At 45.8% G+C, this 27255-nt stretch overlaps 2 protein-coding genes and 1 pseudogene across 9 annotated transcripts in view; 2 read left to right on the plus strand and 1 right to left on the minus strand.

Moving 5' to 3' along the window:
* Nucleotides 1–12280, plus strand: part of OTUD7B (OTU deubiquitinase 7B) — a 64347-nt gene extending 52067 nt beyond the window's left edge. For all 6 annotated transcript variants that reach the window (XM_066268077.1, XM_066268080.1, XM_066268082.1 and 3 more), the window contains 6 exons: nucleotides 2823–2935; nucleotides 4992–5119; nucleotides 5415–5564; nucleotides 6170–6284; nucleotides 7587–7671; nucleotides 8584–12280. In XM_066268077.1, the coding sequence (XP_066124174.1) occupies nucleotides 2823–2935; nucleotides 4992–5119; nucleotides 5415–5564; nucleotides 6170–6284; nucleotides 7587–7671; nucleotides 8584–9792 (1800 nt within the window). In that variant the 3' untranslated portion in view covers nucleotides 9793–12280. The remainder of the gene's footprint in view (nucleotides 1–2822; nucleotides 2936–4991; nucleotides 5120–5414; nucleotides 5565–6169; nucleotides 6285–7586; nucleotides 7672–8583) is intronic.
* Nucleotides 12281–13654: 1374 nt separating this feature from the next.
* LOC136332543 (U2 spliceosomal RNA) lies at nucleotides 13655–13792 on the minus strand (annotated as a pseudogene).
* Nucleotides 13793–16335: 2543 nt separating this feature from the next.
* On the plus strand, nucleotides 16336–26903 carry MTMR11 (myotubularin related protein 11). Of its 3 annotated transcripts, none has more exons than XM_066268084.1 (17): nucleotides 16336–16578; nucleotides 16929–17019; nucleotides 17810–17931; nucleotides 18510–18570; nucleotides 18740–18882; nucleotides 19410–19488; nucleotides 19604–19739; nucleotides 20846–20933; nucleotides 21081–21169; nucleotides 21252–21376; nucleotides 21816–21882; nucleotides 22439–22509; nucleotides 23395–23561; nucleotides 23868–24041; nucleotides 24317–24499; nucleotides 25544–25837; nucleotides 26166–26903. In XM_066268084.1, the coding sequence occupies exons 1-17, from the start codon at nucleotides 16513–16515 to the stop codon at nucleotides 26301–26303; spliced, it is 2094 nt and encodes a 697-aa protein (XP_066124181.1). In that variant the 5' UTR covers nucleotides 16336–16512; the 3' UTR covers nucleotides 26304–26903. The 3 variants fall into 3 exon arrangements, with proteins under 3 accessions (XP_066124181.1, XP_066124183.1, XP_066124182.1); XM_066268086.1 differs by having other exon boundaries at nucleotides 25695–25837; nucleotides 26166–26304; XM_066268085.1 differs by lacking the exon at nucleotides 17810–17931.
* The last annotated feature ends 352 nt before the right edge of the window (nucleotides 26904–27255 follow it).

Consider the following 27255-nt stretch of genomic DNA (forward strand, 5'->3'; position numbering starts at 1 on the left):
AATATGGTCTATCTAGATAATTGTTTTAGCTCAACTCAGATGATTCAGACCTTGGGAGTGGGAGTGGGAGGAGAGTGGCAATGGGTTGGGGAGCTTCTGTTGGCCAGTACCAAACATTGAACAAACTAAAATGGTTCTGATTTCCCAGACCTTCTCTAGTTGTGTTGAAATTAGTGGTAAACCCAGTAAGAACATTTTCAGGCCCTGTATAATTTTAGTAACCAGTGTTACTTCGGTAAAAAAAAAAGGAAAGAAAAAAAAAAAGATATTTTCAGGCTAGAGGGGTACACCACCTAGTGGCTGTGTGTATAAGAACAGCAAGCAGAACTAGGTGAAAGGGAGATCCTCCTGGATGTGAATCACTGACCATATATCACAGTGACGCGAAAACCCCATATATAACATGTGCATTGTTCTTGTTATCTTTAGTTGAAAAAAATTGTGATATACTTTTTGCACACTGAAAATAGCTTTGTCATTTTTAAAATTAAAGTAGAATATGCTCACAGAAATTCTTTTAATTCCTGTTAAATTTGTTCCTGTGCCCCTCATATTTCCGCTGGGACTTTTTTCACTCTGTCAGTGTGTGTTTAAGCAGTACAAGCTCATTTTAATACCAAATGAGTGCCTGACCTGTGGTGGCGCAGTGGGATAAAGCGTCGACCTGGAACACTGAGGTCGCTGGTTCGAAACCTTGGGCTTGCCTGGTCAAGGCACATATGGGAGTTGATGCTTCCTGCTCCTCCCCCTTCTCTCTCTCTCTGTCTCTCTCTCACACTCCTCTCTCTCTAAAAAAAAAATCAATAAATAAAATATTTTAAAAAAAAAACCAAATGAGTAAGCCAATTATAATGAGGTAAACCCATCTCCCAAATCATCATATATTATCCTAAAGCTTATATGATATTCTTAAATGGTTTCTACCACCTCTCCTGCTCCTTTGATGAAAATAATAGTTTAACTCAGCATGTGTGCTTAATGATTACTGACCACATAGTGGGCACTAAACATTTTGTAAAAAACTTGGTCCAGGCCCTTAAGGGCAGCAGTAAGAGATAGACATGTAAATACATAATTACAGAGAAATCGGTTATGACTTCTGCAGTAGGAGTTTGTGAGAGCATTTGAGGGAAGGCCCAAAGGAAGGAGTAGTTGGTTTTACCAGGGAGATTTAGGAAAGGGTCACAGCAGAGTATACTTAAGTCTCTGACAGTTGATAAAGCATTCTCCAGATGGATAGTGAGTGGGATGCTCCAGGCAGAAGTAACAACTTACACAAAAGCTCAGAAATATAAAACAACATGGTGCATTCAAGAAACTACAATGAGTCTGACCTGTGGTGGCGCAGTGGATAAGGCATTGACATGGAATGCTGAGGTCGCCAGTTCAAAACCCTGGGCTTGCCTGGTCAATGCACGTATGGGAAACAACTACCAGTTGATGCTTTCTGTTTCCCTCTCCCACTTCCTCTTTTTAAAATCAATAAATAAAATCTTAAAAGAAACTATAAAATGAGATAGGTTAGAGAGGTGGTAGAGTCCAGGAAGTGGACTTTGTATTTTATGCTTAAGGAGTTTATACTATATCTAATAGATAATGATGATTCTTAAAGGAATTTATAGCAGTAAGCAAACATCATTAGATTTTCATTTAAAAAAATCATTCTGGTGAAGCTGTAGAAAGTGGATCAGAAGAATGTATGACTGGAAATAGTAAAACCAATTATGGGTCCATTGCAGTAGTTCATGCTTGAAGATGGTTGACTAAAGGGATCTGGGTGTGGGTAGGTGAAAGGAGAGGAGTCTGATAACTCTTTGGCTTCTGGCTTGGGTGTTTGAATGCTAATTAGTGCTATTCACTAAGGTAGGAATATAGAAAGAAGAGTGGATTTGGAAGAGGTAGGTAGGAGTTCAGTTTTGATTGTGTAGGGTTTGAGGTACAGTGGAAGTGATCTTCAGTAGGCAGCTGAATGTGAGTATAGGAATTATAGTCATTATTTGCCAAGCCTTGGGCCAAGCACCAAGAGGAGTGCAGGAAAGGTGATCTTAGACCCTTAGGGGGAAAACAAGGTGTAAATTAGAACAGTGCAAAATTCTCAAAAGATTCAGAGTAAAGCAATTGGGGTTAATTGATGAGGCTTCTTAGGAAAGAATTATTTAATGAGGGTTGGAATGAAAGGGAGGACTTAATTAGTAGGGCAGGGTAAAGGGACTGCCCACTAGGCAAGAACATAGCCTTAACGGTAATCTTTGTGGTTTCCTGCAGCTGGAGAGGGAGAATTTAAGAGTCTTGGGCATATAGATGCTAGTCGATGAGATTGTGGCAGTAGAGGGGACCGCCTAGGAGTAACCAAGGCTAAAATCATTGACACAACAACAGTAGTTCTGGGGTAAGCAGAGTTCACAAAGATAGGAGAAAATCATGTGTGGAAGCTAAAGAAGAAGGGAGTTTAAAGAGGCGATCAAGTGCCACATGAAGACTGAAAAGATGAGAACTGGAGAGTCCACTGAATTTAGCAGTTAGAAAGTCACTGTTCTTTGCCCAGAGTTGGTTAGGTGAAGTGGTATGTGGAGGGTGAAAGGCATAGGCTGGAGGGCAGAAACAGAAGCTAGATTGCAATGGGTTGTAAAGAATGGAAGAAAATGTGAGAGAAATTAAAGACTTCTTTTGTGAATCTTGGTTTTAAAAGAGAGGAGAGATTTGACTTTCTAATACAGGTGATAAGAGACTAGGGAGTGAATTAATGTGAGTGAGTTGGAATGGCTGTTGCCTCCTGAACCTACCCTCTGATTGCCTGATATCCCTGCCTGTCTTTCACACAGTCAGGGCTGGTGTACACAGAGGATGAGTGGCAGAAGGAATGGAACGAGTTGATTAAGCTGGCCTCAAGTGAACCCCGCATGCATATAGGTACCAACGGAGCCAACTGTGGTGGGTGAGTATGAGAAAGTAGGGGAGCAGGACATAATCTTAACTGCATCCCCAGAGTCTAACGAGCTCTGTGCTGAGAGAATGTTAGGAGGAAAGAGGGGACATGGCAAGGGCACAGAAATGTGTAACAGCAGCATGGTATGTTCTAGAAACCTTAGGTAATTCACTGCTGCTGGAATATAGTGTATGTGTGCAGAATGATAGATAAAGTGGGCAGCCCAGATTGGTGTGCCATGCTGAGGCTTCTCTTGTCCTACGCTAAGCAAACAAAATTGTATCCTGTTCAGACTTTGGGAAACTGCAGGACAAATGACCCAATCTCCTCAATAAGTGAATTGCAAGGAACATAGTAGGGCAGAGGGAATGTATGTTTAAAGGCACTTAAGAGACATATCAACTAGTTGGAATGTGTGGACATAGATAAGACAGTTGGGGAAATGTGAACCAGTTCTACATGTTTGATTATTGTTAACTTTTTAAAGTGTGATATTAATGGTATTGTGGGTATATTTAAAAGGAGTTCTTTATTGTTTAGAGATAGATAGAAACTGAAATATTTATGAATGAAATGTTACATCTAGGATTTGCTTCAGAATAATCAAGTGGGGTGGGCATGGCAGCTGATAGCGAAATAGATCAGGGTATAGGTGAAATGAAATTGTGCATGTGCTTTTAATTGTTGAGGCTGGGCGATGGACACATGAGAGTTTAGTATAATGTTCTTTTTAGTTTCGGTATGTTAAAATTTTTGGAATTTTCCATAATAAAAAGTTAAATGTTATAACCGATCCAAACTTTATAATTAATAAAAATAGTCTGGGAAATTTGTTTAAAATGCAGATTTCAGGACCTCCCTCCTTGAGTTGAACTGAGGTCAGGCCCAGAAATCTGCATTTGTAGTAAGTACCTACTGTTGAATAACATTGCTTCAGGGAATGGAAACCACTGAGCTGTGAGTATGCAAATGACAGGAGCAAATTTGTGTGTTTAGACACACTGACAGCAGAGCGGATGATGCAGGGGGGAGGGCAAAGGCAGCTGTAGTAATCCAGGGAGGAGTGGTGGATTGCAGATGCACCAGAGGAGACAAATACAAGAGGCACTTAGGAGATGGCATTGGCCAGGCCAGGTAATTAATTGGAGGGGAGAGATAAAGAACAGTAAATGTTTCACAGATTTCTGATTAGGCTACTAGGTAGGTAGTGAGGCTGTTTTCCAAGTGAGAGGACATAGGAGGGGGAAATTTTGTTTTTGTTTTTGTTAGACACAGTTTGATGTCTGGGTGGTTGTGGTGGTGAAGTCAGCAGGATGTGGCTACTCAGTTGTCTGTTTAACTACTTTATAAAGAGAGTTGGGGAGGGTTGTTGAAAAAGACAAGTGTTAAGAGAGGAATTGCCGGCCCTGGCTGGTTGGCTCAGTGGTAGAGCGTCGGCCTGGCGTGTAGAAGTCCTGGGCTTGATTTCCGGCCACGGCATACAGAAGAAGCGCCCATCTGCTTCTCCCCCTCTCCCCCTCTCCTTCCTCTCTGTCTCTCTCTTCCCCTCCCGCAGCCGAGGCTCCATTGGAGCAAAGATGGCCGGGTGCTGGGGATGGCTGCTTGGCCTCTACCCCAGGCGCTAGAGTGGCTCTGGTCACAACAGGGCGATGCCCCAGATGGGCAGAGCATCGCCCCTTGGTGGGCAGAGCGTCACCCCCTGATGGGCGTGCCGGGTGGATCCCGGTCGGGCGCATGCGGGAGTCTGACTGTCTCTCCCCGTTTCTACCTTTAGAAAAATTAAAAAAATTTAAAAAAAAATAAAAAAAAAAGAGAGGAATTGCCTTCAGATTCCTGACACTACTTTAGCCCTCGCACCTTCTTGGATTTCTCCATCTGTGAAACGGAAGTAGAAACAGCCATGGTGGCATAAGTAAACATCCATGTCTGTGGCAGCTTCAGGATTAGAAAACCATGGAAAGGGATTCCTCCTTTTCCTCTTTGCAGAGCTGGACTTCAGGGGTCTCTTGTTTTTTTCCCTCTCCCTCGCATTGCACTGCTACCCCTCTCCCCTCCTGCACTCTAGGGTGGAGAGTTCAGAGGAGCCTGTGTATGAGAGTCTAGAAGAATTCCACGTCTTTGTCCTCGCCCATGTGCTTAGGAGGCCCATCGTTGTCGTGGCAGACACCATGCTGAGGGACTCTGGGGGAGAAGGTGAGTCAGTCAGTCCTCACTGTTGGCAGAGCCTTGGCCTAAGCGCTGGGAGGATGCAGGAAAGGGGGTATTGTAGACCTTTTGGAGAAAAACAAGGTGTAAATTAGAAAGATGCAAAATTCTTAAAAAGATTCAGAGTAAAGCAGTTTAGGTTAATCGATGGGGCTTCTTAGGAAAGGATTATTAATGAGGGTTGGAATGAAAGGGGAACTCACATGGCAGAGTGGGGTAGAGGGACTGTAAACTAGGCCAGAACGTACGTAGCCTTAACAGTAATCTTTGTGGTTTCCTGCAGCATTTGCCCCTATTCCCTTTGGGGGAATCTATCTACCTTTGGAGGTCCCAGCCAGCCAATGTCACCGCTCCCCTCTGGTGCTCGCCTATGATCAGGCCCACTTTTCTGCGCTTGTGTCCATGGAGCAGAAGGAGAATAGCAAGGAACAAGGTACTGAATGCAGTGTCTATGTCTCTGGTGGTTTTTGGTCTGCTTTATTTTCACTTGGAAAAACTGAAATGAGAGAGAATATAGGACAAAAGAATTAAGTCATATGCAAGCCCAGTTAGCGCATGTTGATACTGTTCTACTAAAGCTACAAGTTATACCAGGGTTTTAAAATTAAGCAAACAAAGAAACAAAGGTTTGGGGGAAAACATAGAAGCCTGTATTCCCTGCTCCGTGTTCTGAAGTAAAGAGCTCAAGTGTTAAGGTCATAGAACCTTTCAAATGATGCTTTTCTCTATTTGTCTTAATGACTTTCAGTTCCCTGAATACACATTTACTGGCAAGAATATCAAGAGTGTTAGTTGACTGACTGGTGGGGAGTCATGGAGATCAGTAGCCTAAATTGTATGCTGGGTAGTAAGGGAAAACCAGCCTGTTAGTTTCTGACGCCAGGGTAATTGACATGCAAGAGCTGAGAAGTGACTGCAGTTGTCAGCCTATGCCTGTGCTATATAATTCAGCTCCTTTCTAGTGAAGTCAGCCTGTGTTCAGCTGCCTTCCTCTCTCCTGGAAGAGACTCCTTGATGACATGTTTTTTCCCCCTCCAGCTGTGATCCCCCTTACAGATTCAGAGCATAAGCTGCTGCCCTTGCACTTTGCTGTGGACCCTGGAAAGAGCTGGGAGTGGGGCAAAGATGACAATGACAATGTCCGACTGGCCAGGTAAGGCCGGCCTAGCCCTTCCATCTTCTTTGTAGCTGTGATCTCTTCTGCATGCAGCATCTGTCTCCTGGGGAATTTTCCTTAGCTCAGAGGCAAGACAGTCATATCCTAGCGTCCGTGTCTTTGGGAAGGTAGACAGGTGGAGGACAGAGTGAAACTGCTTTTTCTTGCTGTGAAAGATGGGAATCCTGGGCTGTCAGCTTGTTCTTTCCTTACAATATGAAGGGTGTTCTTGCACTGATATCTCCCAGAATCCCCAAAGCAGTGACCAGAAAATTAAGATACTCAATTCACAGTTTTTCTCCCAGACCAAGTGACAGGGGTTTTAAACAGTTGACCAAAATAATTTGCTCTGGGTGTTCTCCGCCACTCCTTGCTCTGCCTCCTGGAAGCTGGGTTAGCTTCCTGGTGCTTCCCACCACATTTTCCCATGACGAGCGTATGAATGTAGAAGCTCCTCCCTTACCTCTCACCCAGTGCTTTCTTCTTAGGGCTCCTGAAACTGAGACCCAAGCGAGAGGGTTTGATGAAAAAACCCAGAGTTTATGGTTTTTTAAATAAGTTCTTACCTAACTTTCAAAAGCTCCTTCTAAATAGTATTTACAACAACCATGATAACAATGGCTACTGTTTAGTAAGAAATTGCTGTTTTCTAGACACTGTGCTGTGCCCTTTCTAAATGCCATTGTCATCTTCATAACAACCCTAGAGGACATACGATTATCTGTACCTGTTATTGAGCCCATCTGAGTTTCAGAGAGGTTGAGTGACTTCTCAAGGTCATCCAGCTTAGTAATTGGTGGAGCTACGGTTCAAACCCAACCCTGTCTGAGTCCCAAGCCATGCATGTGGTTCTTACCCACTCTACCCCCCCCCCCCCAACTGATCATTCTGCGTTTTTTTGTGTGTGTGTGTTTTTTTTTGTTTGTTTTTTTTGAGACAGAGAAAGAAAGAGAAACAAACAGACTGGACAGAAGAGAGATGAGAAGCATCAATTCAATTCTTTGTTGTGGCACCTTAGTTGCTCATGGGTTGCTTTCTCATATGTGCCTTGACTGGGGGGCTACAGTAGACCGAGTGATCCCTTACTCGAGCCAGTTACCTTGGGCTCAAGCTGGTGAGCCTTGCTTAAACCAGATGAGCCCGCACTCAAACTGGTGATCTCAGGGCCTCGAACTGGGGTCCTCCATGTCCCAGTCCAACACTCTATGCACTGTGTCAATGCCTGCCTGGTCAGGCCATTCTGCTTTGTTTTTTAAAGGTAGCAGTACATTTCTAATTCCTTTTTTCTCCTTTGCACAGTGTAATCCTATCCCTGGAGGTCAAATTGCACCTGTTGCATAGCTACATGAATGTGCAGTGGGTCCCTGTGTCCTCTGATGCACAGGTGAGGACATTTGCACCTTGCCCTGTCACACCTCATTTTCAATGACAGAGCCAGGCGAGCTGCTGTGCTCTCCTTCTGAACCTCTCATCAGTAGTGGCTGTGATTCCTTATTAGGAGTAGGTGGAAAATATTGGTTAACTTCCCAAAGACATTTTTCCTGCCTTTCTGTCTGTTAGTGCCCTTTTCCCACATCTCCTCTCCAACCTGTCTCTGCTAAATACATTCTCCAAGAAAAGTTTTCTGGACTTTTTGGGTGAACTTGAAGTTGTCATTACTTTGTCCCAAGTTCTCCATACATAGACCTCTGGCACCAGAGGAGACAGAACAGCTTAAAGAGCTGATCCAGTAGGTTCTGAAGATGTCATTAGTGCCCGTAGAACAGGAACACAGGAGCAAGGGCAAGTTGAGGGGCTACATAAGGTTGGAGTTGGTTGGATGTGGTTAGTCAAAACTTTTTTTTAATTTTGGAAAGAATTTGGCATACAGAAATTTATAATAAAGGACATTCTGGTGTCTACAGAATATTCTCCCTTCTTACCCAGATATTATATAGTTACCGATTGCTCTAGAAGAGTAGTCAGGCTTCATTGTAATATCTCCTTATTACAGAAGCAAGTCACTTCAGGGGGTGATGAAAGTTAGATATTATTGACATCTTTCCCTTATCCATGGAAGAGCCACCAGAGCTGGGGCAGGACGGTGCCCTAACAGGTGACCCTCCCCCATCATGACAGCAGCCCTTCTCTGAAATTAGGCAGTCATTCTGAGGATGGAGTACACGGGTGTTACTCCCTCCTCCACTTTGCTAATTCCCATAGTAGTGGCTATAGAGAGCCCCTGAGCCAGACAGATGAGCTAGGAGTTCCTGGGGACCAATGGGATAACTGACAGTGGTGTTTTTGTCTCTCCCAGGCTCCCCTGGCCCAGCCTGAGTCCCCCACAGCCTCAGCTGGAGATGAGCCCCGGTCTACTCCTGAGTCTGGGGAGTCAGACAAGGAGTCAGTTGGCAGCAGTTCTACCAGCAATGAGGGCAGCAAGTGGAAAGAGAAGTCAAAACGAGATCGGGAGAAGGATAAGAAGAGGACGGATTCTGTGGCCAACAAACTGGGCAGTTTTGGCAAAACCTTGGGCAGCAAGCTCAAGAAGAACATGGGAGGCCTGATGCACAGCAAGGGCTCTAAGCCTGGAGGGGTGGGAATGGGCTCAGGGGCAAGCAGTGGCACCGAGACACTGGAGAGGAAGAAGAAAAACTCTCTCAAGAGCTGGAAGGGTGGCAAAGAGGAGGCCGCTGGGGACGGGCCTGTGTCTGAGAAGCCCGCACCTGAGTCCGGGGGTAACGGAGGGGGCAGGTATAGCCAGGAAGTGATGCAGAGCCTGAGCATCCTGAGGAATGCAATGCAAGGGGAGGGGAAGTTTATTTTTGTTGGAACCCTGAAGATGGGTCACCGGCACCAGTATCAGGAGGAGATGATCCAGCGCTACATGGCTGATGCTGAGGAGAGATTCCTGGCGGAGCAGAAACAGAAGGAGGCAGAGAGGAAGATCATGAATGGAGGGGTCGGGGGCGGGCCTCCTCCTGCCAAAAAGCCAGAGCCAGATGGTGGAGAGGAGCTGCTGACTGCCCCCCAAACAGAGTCCAAGGCACTGGTGTTCTCTACTGGCTACCCTGGGGGTTTTACAATCCCTCGGCCTTCTGGGGGTGGAGTTCACTGCCAGGAACCCCGGCGGCAGTTGGCAGGGGGTCCGTGGGCGGGGGGCCTACCACCATATGCCACCTTCCCTAGACAGTGTCCTCCTGGGCGACCCTACCCCCATCAGGACAGCAGCCTTTCTCTGGAGCCCCGCAATCACTCTAAGGATGGAGCTCACAGGGGTGCATTATTACCACCCCACTTCCGGGTAGCTGATTCCTATAGCAACGGCTACAGAGAGCTCTCTGAGCCAGATGGCTGGGCTGGAGCGCCCAGGGGGCTTCCCCCAACCCAGACCAAATGTAAACAGCCGAACTGCAGCTTCTATGGACACCCTGAGACAAACAACTTTTGCTCCTACTGTTACAGGGAAGAACTGAGGAGGCGGGAACGGGAACCAGGTGGGGAGCTGCTGGTGCACAGGTTCTGAATGGGGGGCCCTGGAGGGCAAGGGGGCTAAACAAAGAAAGCGAAGCTCAACTCATTGGCTCATCAAGACCCAGCCCCCATATTGAGGGGGCAAATGCAGTAATGCTGGGGGGAACCTGGCTAGAAACTTGACATATGCCCATGAGACTGCCAGGCTGGCAAGAACACGTCAGGGCTGGACGGTGCCTCGAGGGTTGCACTAGTCCTTTGCAGATCCTGACTTGATGGGACTGAGGAGATTCAAGGGGGAAAGATGGTGATTCTATCTCCTGACCCTTGGGTCCACCCCAGTACCTAAGGGGGAGTAGTAGGAGCAGGTTGGGGGTGGGGGTGGGGGTGGGGGTGGGGAGGTGTGTAGCTGTCTGGGTAAGGAACAGGAAAGGCGGTTCTCAGTCAATAAAAGGAAAAAAACAGACCAAAGTTCTTTTAGATTGGAAAAAAGCACATGGTGGTGGAGTTGGGAGTTGGAGAGAAGCTGGGAAATTAGGTAAATTTGCTATTGATTTGAATTAAGATAGAAATTAGGGTTGGGTAAATTCTTCCTCCTGAAAGATTGAAAAGACAGGGCAGTAATATGTGCTCATGGGTGCCTAGTAGGGAGGTAGTTTCAGTTGGTTTACTGAGATGGGAAAGGGAAGAACTTAAAAGGAGAATCCTTTTCATCTTATATTTTATTTCCTTCTAAACACCATCTGTCATCTGTTCTAGTTCGAGAGGAGGTGGCCTGCTCCCTATCTTTTCCTCATTCTTTTTGAGGCCTGAGCTAAGTTAAATTAAGAAGATTGTGATTTTTAAAAAGACTTTTTATTTTATTTTTTTAAAAAGGCCCTTCTGAGGGAGGGAAGAAAGGGATGAGAAGAGCAGCTTGTGTGTGTTGAATTTTCTCTAGGTGAATCCGTGCAGAGGTCATCTTTTTTAAACTACTTAGCAATAACCGTATGTTGGGGTGTGAGTGCGCCTGGGAGGGGTGGGAGGGCAGACCTTTGGCCAGACTGTTCCAAGCAAAACCAAAAACCTAAATAGAGCACTACCATTCTCTGCTGCTGCATTTCTGTAGAAAGCAACTTATTTTTTTGAAAATATTTTTTAAAGGAAAACACACCCCAGCAAGCAAAAAACATTAAAAAATAATAATTTCTTTTTTCCTATTTAAGTGATTCTTTCTCCTTCCTGTCTACTTTTGGAGAATGAACTTAACATCCCGGCTTCTTTTGTTAAGCCATAGCTGAACTTAATCTGTGGTTAGTTTATTAAAATAATAAAAAGTACTTTGTAAGAAGAGATATTTTTGATAAAAGGACTGATGTTGAAACATGGGGTAGGGGCTGGGGCAATTTATAAAAAGGTAGTTACAGAAATCTGTTTTAGTGAACTGTAACCACAGATCACAGATGACTCCCAATGAGCTGATCTGTCATGGGGTTTCCCCCTTTCCCTGGCCTGAGCGTTTTCCCCAGGGTGTGGAAGTGGCTGGTGGACACAGTGGGGGAGCTCCTTTGCATTTTGCACAAAGCACAAGTCTGGACAGCCAACGCTGTGGCCAGCACCATTTTTAAGAGCTTTAAACCAGTTGACCTATCCTGGGCCAGTTTTCCTTTTTACTTTTTTTTCCCCCTGGGAAAAAATAAACTATGCAATTGTATATACTCCTGGGCACATACAAAGGGGAATAAGTGTACTTAAGGGTCCAGGTGTTCACTGGGGCTATTTTTCTGTATTTGAGTTTCTCTTCGGAGGTATGTACTCATTACCTACCCCGTGGAATGTAATCCCCACATTTGATCTGAGACAGACATGGGCTGGGCGTTTGCCATATGTGCTTCTATCCAAACAGGAAAGTTGTCATCCTGTTTCCCTCTTGGTAACAAAGCCACCAAGACTGACCTCTATTGGAACTACACACGTTTTAGAAAGGTTCCTTTCTCAACAAACTTGAAAGTCACTTGTTTTCCAAACCTGATAGTTTGTTGATTGACTCATTTTTTGAGACTATGAATTCTTAGGCTTTTATTTTAAAATAAACCAGTTTTAAGGAAGCAATGAGTTCAAAGGAGTTAGGTTCCAAAGGAGGGTATATGTATATTCTGGGAAGGACCGGGGCTAGTTTGAGATAGGCAGGCACTCCAATCAGGTACAAAGCTTGAGAGGGTACCAAAAAACTCAGTAATCAAGATAAAGTTTATTAAAAAGAATTCCAAAAAATTCATAATGAATAAAGTATCAAAATTTTAAAGACAGGATTCACCAGGACAGATTAGGGTGAGGGGAAGTCAGGTAGAGAGGAGCAAGTACCAAGTTGAGTCCTGTCTTAATTTGAAATTCTCATACTTTGTTCATTGTGGGTTTTTTCTTTTAAGGATAGTTTTGATTTTTTTTTTTTTTTTTTTTTTTTTTTTGTATTTTTCTGAAGCTGGAAACGGGGAGAGACAGTCAGACTCCCGCATGCGCCTGACCGGGATCCACCCGGCACGCCCACCAGGGGCGATGCTCTGCCCACCAGGGGGCGATGCTCTGCCCCTCCGGGGCGTTGCTCTGCCGCGACCAGAGCCACTCTAGCGCCTGGGGCAGAGGCCAAGGAGCCATCCCCAGCGCCCGGGCCATCTTTGCTCCAGTGGAGCCTTGGCTGCGGGAGGGGAAGAGAGACACAGAGAGGAAGGAGGGGGGGGTGGAGAAGCAAATGGGCGCCTCTCCTATGTGCCCTGGCCGGGAATCGAACCCGGGTCCCCTACACGCCAGGCCGACGCTCTACCGCTGAGCCAACTGGCCAGGGCCAGGATAGTTTTTGATTTTCAAAAAAAATAATACTGCATTAAAATAGTATCTTGATTACTGAGTTTTTGGGTACCACTTAAGTTTTGTGCCCAAAATGAGTGCCGTGTTCACCTCACCCTGTTTCTGGGGTTAGAACAACACTAGTGAGACCACCACCTCATAGGCTTCCATCCACTGCCATGCACCTGAACAACAGCTGGCTCATACACCCTGGATGTGCACAGCTCGCCTAGCTTTCTCATAGGTATCCGTTTGTACTGCAGGCCTGGACCAATAGGCGTGGAAACAGGTCAGGGGTTTCCCCAGAGAATAAAACGGAAGTTTCGATTCCCACTGGATTGCTGTGTTTGGATTTGCTGTTATTAGTTCTAGGTGATACTTTGTTTTTAAAAAGTGAGGACAAATGAACAAAATCGGAAAACCTGTGTCATGTTTGTTTTTGTTTTGATTTATAAATGAACCAATTCCATTTTCTTCTGACCTTTTCAAATAAAAAAAGATGAAAATTCTGGGGGGTGGCCTAGGGGTGAGTATGGTAAAATAGGGCTTCATTTAGGCCCTTTGGCTTTTTATTAAGAAATAAATTAATATTTTTCTTAATTTGGGAAGGTAACTATTTATTGAGGCATTAAAAACCTTTCCATTCTAAGGATGAGGGACCCTGAGTCATTGGATGTTTTTCTGTAGGGATGAGTAAGGGTTATTTTGCTTTATTCTTTCAGGGGGTTGTGTGGGATGTGGGGGTGAACTAATAATGCCTGGAAAATGAACGGGTGGGTGTGTGGTATTTTGGGAAGATGGGGTGGAAGAGGCAAGCCCTTGCGATTACTGTGTTGGGAGAAAGGAAGAGTAGTACATGGTATGCACTCAAAATGAGCAAAAATTACTTAGCTAAGGGGAGGTCTGTGGATGAAGGCAGGAGGCAGACCTCATAACCCTTACGGAGGGATGATAATGTCTCAGGCTTAAATAAGTGCACTTAGTTCCTTTAATCCAGGGTGTTGAGGTATGTACTGGGTTTTTATTGGGAGAGATTTTCCCCTTTTAAGACAGAGCTATCCTTCCGCCTTAATTCACCCCAGCCCTGATGGGACAACTATACTGTAAGATAAGCCTCCAAAATCCTCTCAATCTATGCTGGTTTTATTGAGGGTTACAAGATTTAACCAAAAGTTTTTCTCTCATACTAGATTCTACACTTGATCTTAGCCAAAAGGCCGAGAAGTGATTACTAGATTCTGTCATCAAAGTAAAAAGGTCTCATATATATATGTAATTTCTTTTTAAAGATTCAGTCTTTTTGGACGGGATGGTGGGAAACACTGCTATCCAGGGCCAGGAGGGAAGTACTCTCTTCTGTTGGCTCAGTTTCTTCTCAGGCAAAACTAAAGCTCACAGACCAATGAAACAAAAATTAGCAATGACTTTGTATTGTATATCTGGGAGGCGATACTGAACCAGAAAGAATGGAGCTGGTTCTGAATGACTTCTAAGAACCTAGCTTTCACCATTTTCTCCTTTCTAAATAGCTTCATGTCTAATGTTGCAGACATGGTTTTTTCTTTTCCCAATAAAGGAGCTTCAGAGATAATTGTCCCTGAGCTACTTGACAGCTTTGGACTGTGTCCTCTTCCTTTTCCAATAGTTTGTGCCCTAGACACATAGCCACAGGTGAGGAGATGGAATTAGAAGCCCCCTCCTGGCCTGGAATCTTGCAGCCCAAATTTTTCTAATTGCCTTTTCCCTCCAGACCCTTCCACTGCAGATGCAGTGAGTCATACAGACACTCTGTCTCTTTCACTTTGCAGACAGCCTGCAAATCACAGGGTGTTTTGCCCCATGTACTTAAGTTGATTAACAAAATATTTATTATGAAGTCTCCCAGGTAGAGACACCCCTTCATGGCCTCGTAGGTAAGGGCCTTAGAAATGGGGCGGAAAGCTGGCTGACAGTAGGAACTAATGGGAGTGGGGTGGGGGGGAGGACTTTGGCCTCTTCCTGTGCTTATAACTGGATCTGTGACTCATCTTGTGAGTCACTCAGCTGCTCCACCTCCTCCAGCTGCGCCTCCTGGCAGCCTTCACTCCTGGCACAAACCTGCAACCAGATCAGGATTCTGAAAATGGAAAAATCTGATACAGGCCCTTGCCTTTCCACTCTTCCTTTCAGACACTGAACCTCCACTGGGATGCGCGGGGTGGTGCGCGGTAGCCCTGCTGGTGCAGGACCTTCAACTGCTGCCTCTATTGCAGTCCTAGATGGGTACTAATCCAAGTCACCCATTTCTTTTCTGCCTCTGACTTCCTCCAAATCCCCTGATGTTTTTCTCTATATTCCTCTGCTGTTCCTTACCTCAAAGTATTAAAAAAACAAACAAACAAACAAAAAAAAAAACAGAATGAGGCTCTTTAATGAAGTGTGGTGGGGAGAAGGAAGGTGGATAGTGAGATTTTTAAACTGATACACACCTCTTCCAATGGCAACAGACCTTGGGAAGTATTTTCTTATCCAGAGATTGAGACCCGTGGAATGCAGGTAGGGGTGGAAGTGGGGGTGCTTAGTAGGACCTCAAGAATCCGGCTCATGGGCCACCTTTGTAGTAGGTGTACGCCTCTTTGTTCCAGATTGACTCCCTGTCTCACAATGTGCATTTTCACTATTTCCACAGTTGCAGCCAAGTCAGGGAGCTTTTAAAGCTGAGGCCGGAAGGGTGTGTGTGCTGGGGCTTGGAGAAAAGAGTGACACTTTGGAAAACTGGGGCCCCAACCTAAGGATTGCTGCCTCTGTACAGACTCAAAATCAATAAACAGCAGCTCATTAACTCTTACTTTGTATTTTATTTCCTAAATATAGATTTTACATTCTTACCTCAGTCCCCTCACTAGCAGTTCCTTTTCTTTCCTCCTAGTGCCCACCCCCCTTTGCTTCTTGGGTTGCAGGGAGTGGCATGGGGGGAAGAATGGAATTATTGAACTGAACAGAGGTTTCCAGCCCTCAGCTTTCAAAGTCCTGAACATGAATTATTAATTTGGAGATCTGGTATCTGGGCTGGAGGGAGGGGTCATATACCAGGACTGCGCTCCAGTTTCTAATGTGTGTGTGTGTGTGTGTGTGTGTGTTTGATTAAGTGATGAGATCTTTTCCTTGGGTCTCTCACCCCCCACCCCAGAACTTGCACATAAACATACCTGTACCTTTCCCACTGCACCCTGCACGCAAGGTATGTTGCAAGCTCTCTGGAGAAGGATGTACAAAAACACTAACTTGACCCCCTCTGCAATTCTTGGGTATCCCCAGGCAAAACTCCCTTGAGGTCAAATTTACTTCTCAACCTTTTTGTTAGGTCTTTCAGGGGAGGAAGTAAGGAGACCATAACTACTTTTGCGTTCCTCTCATTTCCTTCACTCCTGCCCCTTTTAAGATATAAAAAAGAGAAAAAAAAAAGAGAAAAAAGAAAACACCTCAGCTTCTTAGGGAAACCGTCACTCTAGAGAGTCTAGAGAAGTGGCCCAAATTGTTCTAGTTTAATACTGGGTATTACTACTACCCTCAGTCTCCAATGCTCATGGTCAGAAAGTGAATAGGAGCTGGGAGTAGGGAATCTGGGTGTATTTTTTCCCTCAGTTCCCCATTTTCCCCTCACCTTTCCCAGACTCCTCCACTTCCTTTCCACTTTCCCAAAATTGTGTGCATGCTCCTTTAAGGGGCTGGGCCTCTCTCCCGCCCTCTCCAGAGTCGACTAAAATTTCCGAGGAGACTCTGGCGGGCTGACTGGACACACCTTTCAAAGACCCCAAGTCATGCTCCCTGCACCTCAAACACTCCTTTCCCCTGCCCCATCCCTAACTTCCCTCCTTTCAACTACCAGATCCAGCCTCTCCCTGAGGGGCTAAAGCATCCTTGAGGCTTCCCACACTTAACTGCTTCGTCCCCGGATGGAGCCAGAGAAATGTGGTGGGGGGGCCGGGGCCAGAGTTTCAACATCGCCCCCCAGAAGGAGGAACCAGAGATGGGGGTAAGGAGAGGAAAGTTGAGCTTGCGGGGAGCGGTTGGACGACAAGAGGGTGTGAGTGGGGATGATGGGGAGATAAAAGAAGAAAAGGACCTAGAGCAAGAGGAGGGTGTGTCTTATATCAACTCTGGCTGATGGAGCTTGGTCTGTCTTTTTCAGTCTCAAGTTCATCGTGTCATTATCCATTAACCAGCCCCTCCCTTTACTGTCTGCCAACTCCGGTCCTGAGCTTCCCACAGCCAGTGATCTCAGTTTCCCCTGGAGTCTGAGTGTAGGGCTCCAAAGGTGGCTGCTGAGGGAATCCCTGACCCTCAGGGTTGGAGAGGCCTGAGCTAACCCTACACCCTTCACAGCTCTCAGGACCGAAGTCTGTCCAGGGGATTGCAATGCCAGAGCCCAGAAGTCATCAACTTGGCAGTTTCCTGGCCTCTGGATGCCTCCCAGGTGATAATGCCCTTCCAGTACTTCTGATCTTCAGAAATGCCTTCAAATTTCATCCTACTGACACTTTGTTTCATATCGTCACCAATGAGACCTCCCTATCCCTTTCCTGGCTCAAAGTGCTTCTTGACACTTGTTCTCTTCCCTGTCCAGAGCTGTCTGGGAGCCTGGACCTTGATGGTCCCTTTGCTTTCTTGATCCTGTTACCCCTTTTCTCATTTACTTATTCAATAAATATTTAAGTGCCTGCTATATGTTAGGCACTGTTCTAGGCTCTAGAGCAGGGGTAGTCAACCTTTTTATACCTACCGCCTATTTTTGTATCTCTGTTAGTAGTAAAATTTTCTAACCGCCCACCGGTTCCACAGTAATGGTGATTTATAAAGTACGGAAGTCACTTTACTTTATAAAATTTATAAAGCAGAGTTACAGCAAGTTAAAGCATATAATAATAATTACTTACCAAGTACATTATGTCAGATTTTTGCTAAGTTTGGCAGAATAAATCTTTATAAAACAACTTACTATAGTTAAATCTATCTTTTTATTTATACTTTGGTTGCTCCGCTACTGCCCACCATAAAAGCTGGAACGCCCACTAGTGGGCGGTAGGGACCAGGTTGACTACCACTGCTCTAGAGTAAAATATTACAAATTCTCTCCTTCTAAGCTTTCATTCTTAGGAGTTAGAGGAGGATGTTAATATGCCCTCTGTAGATCTTCCTGTCTTGGAGGAATGGGTGTACTTGTGTGATCAGCCCTGGGAATAGTCATAACCTGGCTTCTGCTGTAGGGGAGCAGATCCTAGCATGGGCCCCAGGGGTGCGGAAGGGGCTGGAACCTGAATTGCCTGGAAATCTGATCTGCACCAACTTGAGGGTCACCTTCCAGCCCTGTGGATGGCAGCGGAGTCAGGTGAGATGTTTGGGCCAAGGGTAAGAACAGCTAGTGGGAAATGGGTTGGGGAGTCTAGGATGATTTAGACCAGTGCTGGTCAACCTGGTCCCTACCGCCCACTAGTGGGCATTCCAGCTTTCATGGTGGGCAGTAGCGGAGCAACCAAAGTATAAATAAAAAGATAGATTTAACTATAGTAAGTTGTTTTATAAAGATTTATTCTGCCAAACTTAGCAAAAATCTGACATAAAGTACTTGGTAAGTAATTATTATTATATGCTTTAACTTGCTGTAACTCTGCTTTATAAAATTTATAAAGCAGAGTGACTTCCGTACTTTATAAATCACCATTACTGTGGAACCGGTGGGCAGTTAGAAAATTTTACTACTAACAGATACAAAAATAGGCGGTAGGAATAAAAAGGTTGACTACCCCTGATTTAGACAAACATTATAGGAAGTTAGATAGAGTTGTTCGTAAGGGCTGTCTTTTGAATGTATTAGATAGTCAATAGGATCTATTTATAGGAAGGTGAAGGTCTTCTGAGAGCAGATGTGAGATTTCAGATGTCTCTAGCATGTCATGTGCTCCCTAGGAGACTCCCCTGAGCAGTGAATATGATTTTTCCCTGGTCAACATTGGGCGATTAGAGGCCGGTAAGCGTGGGGGTTTGGTGAAAGGGCTCATTGGTGGGGTTGTTGGATCCCCTCCTCCACCCTTCCTCTGTTTAGAGGACAGCCAGGGATGCAGTGGGGTGGGTAGGTAGAGTTCTTCCTAGAGGGACCCTGATCCATGGCTACATTGCTCTCTAATTCTTGACTTCAGTGAGTAGCCTGTCCCGAGTCCAACTCCACCGTCCAGGGTCCCTGCTTAAATTTATCCCGGAGGAGATCCTGATTCACGGCCGAGACTTCCGGCTGCTGAGAGTTGGTTTTGAGGCTGGAGGACTAGAGCCTCAGGCCTTTCAGGTAAGATACTCCCAAACCAAGGACCCCACCTTCCCTTAGAACCTTGCGATCCTTTCCCTGGCAATTCCATATACTCCCTTATTTCCCAGGATCCCTCTTATCATTCTCACTGCTTCTTTCCTCAAGGAGTGGGGAAAAGGCTGGGATAAATGATAGTATAATGAGCATAAAGGGCCTGAATTCTAGCTTGCCTCTACTGATATAAGGTGCATGATTGTGGGCAAGCATATTCCTTGAAAAAAACAAGGAGGTTTGGAGGATATTATTCCTGTTAAGTACCGCGTGCTAACCAAATGCACCACTGGAGCTACAGAGGATATTATTCCTAATTCCTTCCAGAATTAACATTCTGTGATTCTGTGGTTCTAGCCCCATTCTCCTGCCCCAGTCCCTATGACCTTTGGAAGTTCTCTTTGTTATGGGCTGTCTTTGCTGCTATTTGTGGCAAGACAGTGAAGCAACACACCTCATTTCTTTCTTTTCACTTCAGTCTGAGCCAAAGGGATGGGATGTCCTTTCCTCCACAGGTGACCATGGCCATTGTCCAAGCCAGAGCTCAGAGCAGTGAAGCCCAACAATATAAAGGGATAACTCTGAGCAAGTCTGGTAAGGGTACTTTGAGGTAAGTAATGGGTAGAGTCTGAAAAAACAGACTTGCTGAAGGCAAAAGAGCTGAGATGCTGTCCTTTTTCTCTTCCTCTGTGTCTCTCTCCTGCCCCAGACCAGAGTCCTAGTTCCAGAAAACCACCTATTTCCCTCATGGAAACATCAGAAGACTGGGAAACTGAGAAGAAAAAGCAGGGGGCAAGTGGCTGGAGGGTCAGTCTCGTCAATGAGAGATTCGACATAGCCACCAGGTGATCGATTCTCCATTGCACCTCAACCCCTGCAGCCATCCCAATCTTCCCAGTTTTCTGACTACAGCAGGGGTCCCCAAACTATGACCTGCAGGCCGCATGCGGCACCCTGAGGCCATTTATCCAGTCCCCACTGCACTTCCGGAAGGGGCACTTCTTTCATTGGTGGTCAGTGAGAGGAGCATAGGATGCGGATGTCGCAAAGCGTGGCGTTGCTCACATACAGTACTACGGTGACGTGGGACGCACGCGTCAGGGCTACGGAATCATGTCATATCACTTGTTCCTGCTAGCAGTGACAAATATGGAACCGAACATTGACCATCTCATTAGCCAAAAGCAGGTCCATAGTTCCCATTGAAATACTGGTCAGTTTGTTGATTTAAATTTACTTGTTCTTTATTTTAAATATTGTATTTGTTCCCGTTTTTTTTTTGGGGGGGGTTACTTTAAAATAAGATATGTGCATAGGGATTTGTTCATAGTTTTTTATTTTTTTTTATTTTTCTGAAGCTGGAAACAGGGAGGCAGTCAGACAGACTCCCGCATGCGCCCGACCGGAATCCACCTGGCACGCCCACCAGGGGGCAATGCTCTGCCCATCCAGGGCGTGGCTCTGTTGAGACCAGAGCCACTCTAGGGCCTGAGGCAGAGGCTGTAGAGCCATCCCCAGCGCCTGGGCCATCTTTGCTCCAATGGAGCCCTGGCTGTGGGAGGGGAAGAGTGAGACAGAGAGGAAGGAGAGGGGGAGGGGTGGAGAAGCAGATGGGTACCTCTCCTGTGTGCCCTGGCCGGGAATCGAACCCAGGACTTCTGCACGCCAGGCCGACACTCTACCACTGAGCCAACCAGCCAGGGCCTTCATAGTTTTTTTTTATAGTCTGGCCCTCCAACGGTCTGAGGGACAGTGAACTGGCCCCCTGTGTAAAAAGTTTGGGGACTCCTGCTCTACAGCTATGCTTCCTACACACTCCAGCATCCTAGGACATACATCTTTAAACCTGAGGTCACTTGGAATGATCCCTTCCTAAGTAGCTTCATTGTAATCACAGCTTTGCATTATGAGGTTACAGAGCCAAGATGTAACATAACTCTCAATTTCACAGCCTCCCCCGTTACTTCTGGGTCCCTAACAGAACTCTGGACAGTGAGGTCAGGAGAGCATTTGGCCACTTTCATCAGGGCCGTGGACCGGTCAGTGTGAGGTTTGGGGATTTGAGAGTTATGGGATGTTGGGGATCATTATGGAGGGAGGGGATCCTTATGAGGTCAGTGTGGGGGCAAGGATCAGGTGGGACTAGAAGTTTCTGTCACAATGATTCTCCTCTCACCCATTTGAAGCGCCTATCCTGGCATCACCCTGGAGGGAGTGATCTTCTTCGCTGTGGAGGTTTCTACACAGCCAGTGACCCTAACAAGGAGGCTATCAGGTGAGGGAAGTGTGATGAGAAGAATCAAAGGTTGTGTTCAGGACAGACTTCTTCCCTTACCTTCTGATTCTGTCCCCTGCAGAGCAGTGGAGTCCATGCTCCAGGCTGGGCATGCTGATGTTGTCCTGGTAGACACTGTGGATGAGCTGCCTAGTCTTGCAGATGTCCAACTTGCCCACTTGAGGTTGAGGGCTCTCTGCCTGCCTGGTGAGAATAGCCTTTGACCTCTTATCCCTACCCCTAGGTCTGCTGATTCCAACCTGGTTTACCATTTGCTTCTTCAGCCCAATGAACCTTAGTTTTTTACTCAACTCTCCCATCTTCCACATACTGATTTCCTGTCTTCCAGACCCCAGTGTATTCTTAATCCCCCCCCAAAACAGCTTTATTGAGATATAATTTACATACCACAAAATTCTTCCTTCACCCAACTTAAGTGTACAATTCAATGAATTTATAATGTACAAACATCACCACAGTTAACCTTTAGAAACCCCATGGTCATTTAGTTACTTTTCATTCCTATTCCTATCTCAAGGCAACAGCTACCCAACTTATTCTCAACTCTTCAGACTATAGACCCTGGGTCCCAAATCTCAAGTTCTCCTAATCTCTTTTCCCTTCTGACCCCTCCACTCTCTATCAGATTCATCTGTAGCCGAGGATAAATGGCTCTCAGCCCTGGAAGGAACACGATGGTTGGACTACGTCAGGTATTCTTTTTATATCCATGTCTTATAATTCAACCCTCCCCAAACTTCTGTTAACTTGGACTCCTAAGGTGCCTTCCATTAACTCTTCTCATTGGTGTCCCAAGAAGACTGTTATTTTTGCCTGACCAGGCAGTGGCGCAGTGAATAGAGCGTCAAACTGGGATGCAGAGGACCCAGGTTTGAGACCCTGAGGTTGCCAGCTTGAGCGCGGGCTCATCTGGTTTGAGCAAGGCTCACTAGCTTGGACCCAAGGTCGCTGCCTTGAGCAAGGGGTTGCTCGGTCTGCTGAAGGTCCATGGTCAAGGCACATATGAGAAAGCAATGAACTAAGGTGTCGCAACGAAAAACTGATGATTGATGCTTCTCATCTCTCTCCATTCCTGTCTGTCCCTATCTATCCCTCTCTCTTACTCTGTCTCTTAAAAAAACAAACTTATTTTCTGCTCCTTAGGAAGAGGCAGGATTTTGGAGGCTGCCTCTGTTCTATTCCATGACCCATCACTCCCCTCTTCCAGACTTATCATTCTTCCCTCTTTTTCCTTGTCTGCCCTTCCAGGTCTTGTCTTCGAAAGGCTAGTGACATCTCAGTCTTAGTGACATCTCGAGTTCGCTCTGTAATACTTCAAGGTGAGTTTCTTGGGTCAAGTCACTCCATTGGTTGACTTTTTCTCCTTTTTTTTTTTTTTTTTTTGTATTTTACCGAAGCTAGAAACAGGAAGAGACAGTCAGACAGACTCCCGCATGCGCCCGACCGGGATCCACCCGGCACGCCCACCAGGGGGCAACGCTCTGCCCCTCTGGAGGGTTGCTCTGCCACGACCAGAGCCACTCTAGCGCCTGGGGCAGAGGCCAAGGAGCCATCCCCAGCACCCGGGCCATGTTTGCTCCAATGGAGCCTTGGCTGCGGGAGGGGAAGAGAGAGACAGAGGAAGGAGAGGGGGAGGGGTGGAGAAGCAGATGGGCGCTTCTCCTGTGTGCCCTGGCTGGGAATTGAACCCGGGACTTCTGCACGCCAGGCTGACGCTCTACCACTGAGCAAACTGGCCAGGGCCTAGTTGACTTTTTTCTTTACCCACCTGACTGGATTCTGCTCAGAGACCCATAAGATTTCTTTTACCCTTCTAGAGCTAGCATCCTCCTTTGTGAGCTCTAACTCGTCTTTCAGCGTTACCTCTGCCTCCTCACCACAGCTTGATATGGCTAACAGAAGGGTTCTCTGCCCTCTGTTCCCATCCTTTCATCAGTGGATGGGGATTGGGATGGAAAGGACAATGTGGTACTTTGCTGCCTCCTACATGTGAGGCTGGGTATTTCTATCCAGGTGGAGTCTATGAAGTGAATCATTCAAGGTCTTTGTTTTCTCTTCACTTCTATGTGCCCTCTCAATCTTGCCAACTCAAAACTTTCCCCCTCTGTGTTTCTCATTTCTTGCCATGTTTCCTTTTCTCTTTCTCTTCTGCCCTAGTTTCTTTGCCCCTCCTTCTTTGTCCCTTCTTCCTCTTTATTACCCAGAGCGCGGCGATCGTGATTTCAATGGCCTGCTCTCTTCACTGGTCCAGCTGCTTTCAGCCCCTGAAGCCCGAACACTGCTTGGCTTCCAATCACTAGTGCAACGAGAGTGGGTGGCAGCTGGACATCCCTTCCTGACACGACTTGGGGGAACTGGGGTCAGTGAAAAGGTGAGAACATTTTGGGAAAGTATTGGGATGGGGGGCAGTTATTCAGAAGTAAAAGGATCAGAAAATTATACAGTATAATCCACTGGAGATTAATCAGGTCTGAAGGGCTCCTGAAGTTAGGCTGAGTTTGAAGGGAGACCCAGATGAGTGAGTGACCCCCCCCCCCTACTATGCTCAATTTGGATTTCTATTTCTGGACCTCTTTAGTGGCCCTTGTTCCCTGTCCCCCCAACCCCACACAGGTTGTCATCACCCCCCTTTTGGTTCCCATAGTCCCTTCCATTCTCTTGATTTCCCTCTTCTCAGGCCCCCGTGTTTCTCCTCTTCCTTGACTGCGTCTGGCAGCTCCTCCAGCAATTTCCAGCTGAGTTTGAATTCTCTGAGTTTTTCCTTCTTGCTCTTCATGACAGTGTCAGGGTTCCTGACACCCTTACATTCTTGAAAGACACTCCCTGGGAGCGTGGAAAGCAGACTGGACAGGTCAGTGACTTCCACTTTTGACTTGTCTTCCATACCCCTCCAATCCCTACTGACAAGTCCTTTTTGAAATTGAGCCTTGATTTATGAAAACTGAGGTCTGTGGGTGGGGAACAGTGGAGGCTGGTGCTCTCTCTCAGGACTGGACTTTCACCCTCCATCTGGTTCCTGGAGTAAGAAATGAGACTTTCATAATTTTTCTCTAGACCTGTGAGAAAGATTTTATACATATATTTTTGTTTGTTTAACCATTATTTTTCTTCTTTTCCTCTGTCCAGTTCAACTCCTATACACAAGTCTATACCCCAGGGTATTCCCAACCCCTTGTTGGGAACTCTATTAACTCACAACTGTCTGTCTGGGACTGGGATTTACGCTACAGCAATGAACAGATACTACAATTCCATAATCCTGGCTATGACCCAGAACACTGCCCAGACTCCTGGCTCCCTAGACAGCAGGTAAGGTATCTGAATCCCCTAAACTCCCTTGACTTTCTCACAGGCTCATCCTTAGATGGGGAGTAATGTAAAGATAGTGTTTGAGTTCCCCATGTAAAGCTACCCTGCTTCTCTAATGTAGCTGTCACTTATTGTCCCTGTCTCTGGGAAGATAGGAACCCTAGATTAGGAGTGGGCATCCTTTTGGTCCTCATCTTTTGTCTCATGTACACCTTTTACAACTTTCCCTAAAATTGACTTTAATCAGTCCTGAGCCCAGTGGTGGGATTCAGCTGGTTCGCACCGGTTATGCAGAACCAATATCTAAATTTTGTTGAGTTCAGTGAACCGGTTGTTAAAGGGGCACTTGTAATCAGGGTTCTCTGTATGGTGGACACCTGGGCAGCCACCCAATGTGGAAATCACAAATTTACATTCCTTGCTATTTTTTAACATTTACTGTATCAGCACAACAGTGTATTCTGAGTGCCTGTAGTAATGTTCATTTCGTTTATAGGTGAAAAAAATTTGACAGAACTATGCTTGTAATATTTTTTTATTCATTTCATAAAACTCATTATACCTTTGATGAAATGCTACATTTTAATTCCCTCACGTTTGTTACTTCAGTAAACAAACATAAAGAGAAAAAGTGCAAAACAACCAGGGGGTGACAACTTATATTGTTTTTTGTCAGGTATTATTTAATATTTTTTCATTAATATTTTAAAACTCTTATAATCTTGTTTTGTGTGTCTCTTTTATTGTTATTATTTAACTATTAAATGCATGAATAAACTACCTTTCAGTATATAATTTTTTTTATACTTAGAACAGTCATTAGAGCAGAGAACCAGTTGTTAAATTATTTGAATCCCACCACTGTCTGAGGACTACTCTGAAGTCTGATGAAGAGGAAAGATAGAGTTCTCGGTGGGAGGCTTATAGTTTCAGTGCTAGTGCATTGTGAGTGGGTAGCAGCTGGACATTCCTTCCTGACCCAATTTGGGGAAACTGGGGTCATCAGGTTTCTAGGTCACCAGTTGATTTTCCTTTCCCCTTTAGCCAAGCTTCTTGGTTCCTGGCCCCCCCAGTTCTGTGTGGCTCTTCTCTAGAGGAGCCTTGACTCCCCTGAATCAGCTCTGCCCTTGGCGGGACAGTCCCTCCCTGCTGGCAGTCCCTTCTCGTTGGCTTCCTCGACCTGCTATCTCCTCAGAAAGCCTGGCTGATCAGGAGTGGGGGCTCCCTCCACATTGGGGAGCTAGCCCTTTACCCATGGGGCTGCTGCTGCCTGGATATTTGGGACCCCAGATCAGGCTCTGGAAACGCTGCTACCTAAGGGGAAGGCCCGAGGTCCAGGTGAGAATGGAAGACAGGGATTGGGAGTGGGAGAAAGGCTTGATTGCTAACCCAGATGTTCTAGGAGCAACCAGATGTTTCCAGGAGCTGGAAAAGCAAGGGGCTGGGGAAACTGGGAAGTGAAGTACCATTCATGGTATCAAAAGTGGATAGGTTTGGGAGTTTGGATGGGGGCAGGGACTGCTTGTGGCTCAGATCAAGTGGAATTTAGGGCATAGCTGGAAGGGGAAAGTGAATTAAAGAGGCCAGAAGTGTGGATAGATTTTGGAAGCAGAGAGCTAGAGCTGTAATAATTCTCCTCCTCTGCCTCTCTTCACTGTGTTCTTAGATGGGCCTCTCAGCTCCCACAATCACGGGCCTCCAGGATGAGCTAGCCCATCTTCAGGAGCTATTAAGGCAATGGACACCAAGATTATCTCTTGAGGATCACTCCAAGAAAAAAGATCCAAATTCTGCTCTCTCCTAACATGGTTGAAATTGCTGTCTTTCTTATGCACATAGAAAAATGTGGCCTGGGGTGAGGAAGGCTTGTCTAATCCTTCCCATTTTTCTTATCTGATCCGGCTGCCTCAGCTTTCACATTACAGTCCTTAAAAAAGACCCGACTTGAGTTTCTGTTGCAGATGGGTGGTGCTATCTGCCAACTCTTGCTCTGTCCTGTTTGGTTCCTCAAGGTTTTATATTTTTATATTACATATATATCATAGACACCTCTCTCTATATATAGATATAGAGATGCCTATGATATATATGGTTTCCTTGACTTGAAGGATTAAGAAACAAACCCAGAATATGATCACCTCATTTATCAGGGCAATTTCATCCCTTTTGGCTATCCAGCCATTAATTGTGAGATCACAGACGCTGTTCATCAGTCCCAACAAGATGGCTTACAGACCTCATTCTCACCTCCTCTTGCTACTTTTTTAATTCCAATTTCTATTTCTTCCCTTATTGCTTTTTATGGGTATGAAGTGGATATGGGAGACATTTTGTCTTTTCCAATTGTGTATTTTTGTAGTGACATTTCTATTTAAGGAGTTCATTAAATCACAGTATTTATACATGTTGCTGGCATTATTTCTTGTGTCTGAATAAAGGACCCAGGTGAGAGGGGTGGGTGGAGGGTGGATGTGACCCGAGGGAGGGTCACATTCACATTATTGGTAAGGAATAAGGGGATGGGTCAGGTGAGGCTCTACAGAATTCATAAGCAATTTGGTAAAAAGGATTCTTTTCTCCTATTTAGGGACAGATGGGACAAAAGCAAAGGAAGTGGTTGCTTGGGCCAGGAATGTTCTGGAGGTTGAAGCCTGTGGGCTTCAATGTCAACCACCCCTCAGCTTTGGTCACACTTCATCTGTAATCCTCAGGTTCCCCTTAACCTCCTAAGCAATAACCACGAGGCAAGCTAGCAC

The sequence above is a fragment of the Saccopteryx bilineata genome, chromosome 3 (assembly GCF_036850765.1).
Source record: "Saccopteryx bilineata isolate mSacBil1 chromosome 3, mSacBil1_pri_phased_curated, whole genome shotgun sequence".
Taxonomy (NCBI): domain Eukaryota; kingdom Metazoa; phylum Chordata; class Mammalia; order Chiroptera; family Emballonuridae; genus Saccopteryx; species Saccopteryx bilineata.